Raw genomic sequence first — 7,155 nt, forward strand, 5'->3', positions numbered from 1 at the left:
CATGTTTGTGGGCATGAAGACAACACATGTAGCCATTCCTTTGTGCTCCTAAGAACTTAAAAATATGGTTGTCTCCTACCTGACCATACTCAAAGGGGGTGAGGACAACTTCTCTGTATCCTCTTTACCCTACTCTATAGAAACCCTGTAACAGAAGCCATTGCTGGCTCCAGATTCCTAAATCTGGAAGTGTGTTCAGATTTTACTGCGTTCTCCAATTATTATTATTAAAGTTCTCCAATTTAATCAAAATGTTGGCAAAGTGCAACTCTAGATCGTCTGATCACTTGTGACACCGTCTTCTTTTTCTACGAGTGGTGAAGGGGACAGGAGTAGCAGTTTCACCATACTTATTGCATTCCCTTGTATTTTCCCAGCTATAACTTATTTTCTGTTCTTCACAAACAAAACAGGAATTAACAACATGCAAAGTGAGGATCTGATACATTACAAATTAATGGCATAGAACATCCTTGTCCTTAAAAGCTGACATTTACATTTTACTTAAACAGGTACTTCAATATGGATAATATATTTCAGGATGGCTTATTTAAATGGGCAGATAAACACCTAATTCAGTAAGTGCAGATACCGCAGATCAGCAGTTCCCAATCAGTGGCAGAGGTACCACCAGTGGTACGCAGACAATCTGTCATGGGTACGCTTTAGCAGATTTATTATAATTACTTTATATGACAAAAATTTGCTGGTGGTACTTAAGGTTGTATCGTTTTGAACTGGTGATGTGCAATCTGTCAGTTTGGGAACTGCGGCGTTATACTGAAAGAAATTCTTGGCATGAAGGCTTATTTTCCAAAATTGGTACCAAATCTGTATGACTAGTAGATACAAAAAATTGGAAAAGTTTTTGTTAAGTAAGCATGCAGTAATTGCCCACGTGAAGGATCCACATGGGATGGTAACTGACTGAGGGGAGCCAGAGAAAATGGAATGGAATGGAATGGTTTGCCTGGATCGCATGTAGAAAGGAAGGTATTGGCAGGTGTGTGCATGCACAAGAATACAAGCACTTGCTTTTTCCTGCTACTTAGCAATATAATTTACAGAGGAAATTGAGGTTTGTGGCCACTTTTCTTATTAACCCAATACAATACTTCCAAGATTTTACATCCAGAAATTTAAGAGTGCAATAACTCCTATCCTAAAAGGCCACATATTAAGTGTTCAGAGATAGTTTCTTGGGACACCAAAGAAATAAGATTTTTCTTGCAAGATAATTTGTCTTACAGAGGGGGGAGAGAAGGGGGAGACTGTTTAGGTATATGGTCAATCCAGAGAGAACATATACCTAAACAGTCTCTCATAACCGACAAAAAAAAAATCAAATAAGTAGGAAAGAAAATGCTGCACTTTTAATGAAAAGAAGAGTGGCATTAGCTAACAGTAGCCATTGCAAGTTGTAAAATACAATTTGTGATGCACTAGGAAATGTAGACACATCAAGTTATATTCAATTAATTCAAGAAAAAGACAGCTTGCTTGTTTTCCCACAACCTCTTTCACCTCTACATAGAGATAATATGTTTTGCAGCAGCAATCTACTCCAGAATTTACAAGCATCTCAGTGGGGCTATTTCCCTTTTAAAAAGAAAATAAAATAGCTTACCAATGCCTTTTCTTCTGTATTTGGAATCCACTGCTAACATGGCTATATAACCTCTGCGAAACATCTTTTTGTGCATATCCAACTTGCAGACAATGGCACCTACACACTCCTCACCTACCATGGCCTTAAAAACAAACAAATATCTGTGTATATTTTCAGCATGTGATATACAATGGGAGCAAAACCAGCAAATATTTGTTTGCATTTTAAATGAGACTTGCATATACAAAAGTAACAATTATTTGTTTGCATTATGAAACTGTATATAGAATTCCAGCAAACCTTAATTTCTTATCTGTATTTTGGATATAACACGATTTTTTAAACAATGTAACAACCTAATATAATTCTAGTAATTTTTTCTGGTCCACATCTTTGAGTCATTTCTGACAGAGTTTCAACCTGTTTTTTATACACACAAATCCATTCATTTGAAGCACCTATTTCTGCAGGGGTTTTTTAAACTTATGTTAAAAATAAAGTCAAGGTAGCCTCATTTGTAAAGATAAGAATATAAGAAATAATTTAACCTATTTTTGTAGACAACTTCCATTTTGCCTTAAGAAAGTCATCATGGATGATATGTAGCTTAAAATCTTAGTGCATCTTTAACTTCAAGACCATGATGGCTAGGGACAGAAGTTACCAGTATAAACCAGTATAAGTAATCCAAAACCAGTTCAAATTTATAACACAACAGAAGTTCAGCGCACATAAACCGCTTTCAAAATGGCCAAACTGGATGAAGGTAAACCTGGATGGATGGATATCAGACTTAACTGAATTAGTTTAAATTAGTGTATAGAACTTCTGTCCCAGATCCCCTCCAGATTCAAGTTAACTAACAATCTCCCAGCATTCCAGGATCCTTTGCAGCTCTCCTGCAAACTCTCCCTTGAAGGGTGGGCAGGTTAGCCTGGCCCCAGCTGTCTGCTCCAGCCAAGCAGGGAGGCGTGCTCTAGTGTCCCCCTGCTTCTGGTCTGAGCCACTGCAGGCATGTAGCTACATTTCCAGAATCAAAAGTGAATGCCTATTCATTTGCTTATTGGTTCAATCTACACATTTTAGACAAACCTGCAAAGAGTGAATTAATTCAGCCTTGGGATTTCTGACTGTCTGTACTTAGCCAATAATTCATGATCTCTAGTGTTTTCATATTTTAAAATTCCCACTTTTAATTGCATGTAACCATTTTTTTCAGGTAGTTCCATGCATTTCAAGTGAATTTAAGAGGTTTCATTCATCAGTTAATCCCAGTGACACTACAGTGAGAAGTGCAATCATGATAACTAGGGATCCTGGTTTCCCATTTGCTGTGGAAAACCATGGACTTTCCTCCTTAAAGGAGAAAGTTGTGGGAAATGGCAGGTTTGCCCTTGCAGGCTGGCAGCCTTCCAGCCTGCAAGGGTTTGCTTGGGGCTGGCAGGAGTGGTAGAAGGGCAACTGGAGGCATGGGGCACCATGTGTATGCATCTCTGGGAGAGGGCAGGGGAAGAGCTGGGGGAAGGCCAGGGACTGGGGACTGTTCAGGGGATGTGTGTGGGTAGGTGGGAGGGGTGTGATGCATTGAGGGGATGTGTGTGTGGAGGGTGGGGGAAAGTATTTGGGTGCTGGTGCTGCGGTGGAGCTGGGGGGGGGTCTGAGGCAGTGCTTGGTGGTCCCAGCAAGCCGAGCCCAGCTCCACACTGCTGCCAGAGGGGTCCACCTGGCGGCACCTGCCCCTCCAGTAGGGGGAAGAGGGCAGGGGGGGTTGTCCTTCAGGAGCAGTGGGGAGTCAGGTAGCTGGACTGGTGGCCGTTGCCCATGCTTTCAGGGGCAGGGTGGCTGGGAGACATTGCTCAGGCAGGGAGGATCAGTGGGGGAAGGGAGGACCATGGCTAGGCTGCCTGGCACAGGCCTCCTGTACTCCTCGTTCCAGCCTGCACTGAGGCTGGACTCGCTCTGTACCACCTGCAGGGGCCACCGCAACCGCTGCACTCTGGCCTGGTTGGGATGGGGCCTGGAGCCCCTCACTGCTCTCCTGCTGCCGGCAGGATGGCCTGGATCAGAGCCACACTCCACTTCACGCTTCTGCTGTGGACTGCAGCGCTGTCCTCTGCACCGCAACTCCAGCCCCAGCCTGCAGTGTGGAGCTGCATGTTGTACCCCTGCCGCTGCCTGTGCGTCCACGCACCTCATGCTGAAGGCCAGCCCCACAGACGACCATTCTGTGAGTCCACATGTGGCTGGGTGGGGCAGGAGACTGCGGGTCAGAAGAAGGGGCACCAGCAGGGCTGGGGAGGCCGTGGCTTGGAACTGGGGAGCACCAGGGGGAGTGGGGGCCTGTGGCTTGGGAGTAGGGGCACCAGCAGGGCAGGAGACTGTGGGTTGGAAATGCAGGGCACTAGCATGGCCAGGGGGAGTGAAGTGGACTGCATGTTGGGAGTGAGGGGCAACAGCATATCAGGGTTGCTCGGTGCCACAAAGCAGCAGGTAGGACCACCACAGCTGGACCCATGTCCCGGTAAGCAAAGGGAGCAGGAGGAGCTCCGATTTTCCATGATAAAGAAAACCAATGTCAAACGCCAAAATATATAGGTATTTAGAATTTATTTTATTATAATGATTGAGGCACTGGGAGGCTTCCAAACTGCTTTAAAATTGTAAATATACAAATAAAACATTGTGTTCAACTGATACCTATATATATAATGGCGTTTCATTTTAGTAATGGAAAAAAGCAGATTTGGTGGGTTTTAATGAGAGAATTTGGGATTTTTAAACAGAGGAAACCAGGATCTCAGATGGTAACTTAGTTGCTTTGAAATATTAAAAACATTTTAAAAAGAATGCTTACAATTGTACACACCCAAATGTTGCTGTGAACAGTGGGACAGACGGATACGCAGTATATTCACTCTGAATGACAACTACTACTGGGCCAAAATGCATTTAGCAAAGAATGAGGTTGATAAATTAAAATTAAGCAGGAATTAGTTCTCTCTACGGTACCCAAATCTGCAATCCAGACAAATTGTTTAAACAGACTTAGTGTAAAGAGTGGGAAGGGGGTGAAGGGACAGAGGAGGGTGGGTTAGGGTTGAGAAACAGTCAGCCTACAAGTTGTTTTGGTTTGCCTTGAAATGCAAATGGAGTTGATTTCTTTCAATTTCTTTAAAAGAAAAAAACCCCCACCCACGCTGAGATCTTGTATGCCAAGTTTCAGCCCAAGGCAAGTTTTGTATGTCTCAGCTCAGGCCCTGAGAAATACAGGGAGTTAAACTGGAAGCGCCATCAGACTCTTAATAGCACTGCTATAATTATGCAGAGTACCTAGCTGTAACCTCACACCATGCTTTAGGAACAGAGTATAGTCCTCCTCCCTGAAGAGAACATGGTGCAAACTGCTGCTCACAGGAATCAGGCAGAGAATGTCATAGATAACATACCTGGTGTGCATTGTAAGAAGTGAAATTTTAGATAAACGGAGGGTGGGGGGGGAGAAAGAGAGAAGAGGAATGATGAATCATATACCAACATTGCCTCTGCTTAAAAAAAATGTACTGAAACTTTTTACTGGGAAAAAATAACACAAAACTTTGCACTACTATTTATCAGTTTTGATTGTGGTTACTTCCAGAAAACTGTGATAAGTAACAAAATATTGACATAAGGAAAAACTTCTTTACTGTCTGAACCCCCAAACCTGGAACAGACTCCCCCCAGAGGTGGTGCAAACACCTACTCTGGACTCTTAAGAAATATTTGGATGCTTATCTTGCTGGGATCCTTTGACCCCAGCTGACTTCTTGCCCCTTGGGCCGGACCCAATGATCTTGCGACGGCACAGCACAACATTTGCATAAGGACTGCAGGCTCCATCCCTTATTGGTTTCTTTTCCCCTTAGCTGAATATAAACCTAATCCAGCATGTAAAATGGAGAGTTTAGTTCCCAAGTGTTCTGAATGAGAAAGTGAAACATCAGAAAATAAACAGGGGAAAAAGCATAAATTTTATGTAAGCACCTCTTGGGAAATGATCATTAAGATACAAATTCTGCTTTCATATGTGTAATTACAGCTTACTCTCAACTACCAGGATCTGGTCCTAAGATACCAAAAAACAAGTATTATTTATTATGAGTTCTAATAAAGTGTTTATACTTTGAGATTATTTTTTGGAATCTGTCTAAATTCTCAGAAGAATGATTAACCTGAACTAAAGTATGTTACTTGGATTTTAAGTAAGAAACTGTAAATATTTAAACAAATTAGGCAGAATCTCTTCACCTGCATATTTAAAAAATTATTATTGAATTGTCTGCATCTTGCCTTAATACTGTTCACGCAAGAACCAGAACATCACTTTTTACAACAAAGTGATTAATATTCGTTTCAGTAGGTAAGGTAAATTTTAACTGCTGAGGCCAAAGGCTAGAAATACTTTTCAAAAAATATTTCTCCGTTAAAAAAAAGAGATGCAGTCACTAATACTATTCCCTGAAAGGTTTGTACCTTTAAGTGAACAATATGCAACAGAGACTATCCACCTATCTAAATCCATTCTAAGTTATCATAGAAACAGATCTACCTGGACCTTTTGGATCCCATCTAGCTATCAAGTTTCCAAGTGTGCAAAGGGAGGAAAAGCAGTGGTTGTTAGGGCACTAGGCTGAGACTTGGGAGCTGTCACAGACTTCTGCTGTGAGCTTGAATAAGTCACCTTAGTCTCTACATGTCTCAATTCTCATCTGTAAAATGGGAGTAACAGTAATTTCTCTTTCACAATAACATAAGCAAGCCTAACTACATTAGAGATTGTGAGGCACAGATACCACAATGATGGGGACCACAAGTATTTCCAAAAGACAGAATAAGTCTTTCCGTTAAAAATTTCTATACCTACATCTTCATTTTCTACACTTCTGTTTCCCCCCCAAACTGATAAGGCATGATAATACTTTCCAAAGGTTTTATGAGGGTTAATACAAAGAGTGTTTTGAGATTCTTGAATGAAATGTGATATAGAAGGGCAAGGTATTAGTTGCAATCATAGAATCTCAAAATGTCGTCATTTGAAATTTATATCCCATACCAGTAATCACTTCCCTGGCATTATGAAGACATTCTCTTTAGAACTTGTTACAGGTACAGTATATAGCATAAACACAACTTTGTGATTAGCAACAACAGAGGATAAGAACCCAAAAATAACAGATGTGGATACTGTTTTTTTACTGATATGTTGTGGTTAGGGAGGACTAACAAAGATAGATGGATATCTACTTCTATGAAAGTACCATTGCTGAATTTCAAATATTTGGACCTATATTAAGGCTTCCTAAACATATACCTTACAGAATAAAATACTTTGCAATCACTTTCCCAAACACCTGAAATCAGCCATTAGTGGCAATAAAAAGCAACTCTCCCCCCCTCCCCACAAAAAAAGTTACAAGGAAGTGATGAATATTTTTAAACACACACAATTCAACATGGTGGATTAACTTATTGTTCTGATTAAAACATGAAGGACCAAGGGGGGGGGG

The 7,155-nt window shown here is 41.4% G+C and overlaps 1 protein-coding gene across 1 annotated transcript in view; it reads right to left on the reverse strand.

Annotated features, from left to right (window-relative positions):
- NAA30 (N(alpha)-acetyltransferase 30, NatC catalytic subunit) overlaps nucleotides 1-7,155 on the reverse strand; it is a gene marked incomplete at its 5' end in the record, with an annotated part of 24,826 nt that overhangs the window by 13,913 nt on the left and 3,758 nt on the right. The window contains one exon of the mRNA XM_006039025.2: nucleotides 1,628-1,751. Coding sequence (XP_006039087.2) covers nucleotides 1,628-1,751 — 124 coding nt within the window. The remainder of the gene's footprint in view (nucleotides 1-1,627; nucleotides 1,752-7,155) is intronic.

The sequence above is a fragment of the Alligator sinensis genome, unplaced genomic scaffold (genome assembly GCF_000455745.1).
Source record: "Alligator sinensis unplaced genomic scaffold, ASM45574v1 scaffold2446_1, whole genome shotgun sequence".
Taxonomy (NCBI): domain Eukaryota; kingdom Metazoa; phylum Chordata; order Crocodylia; family Alligatoridae; genus Alligator; species Alligator sinensis.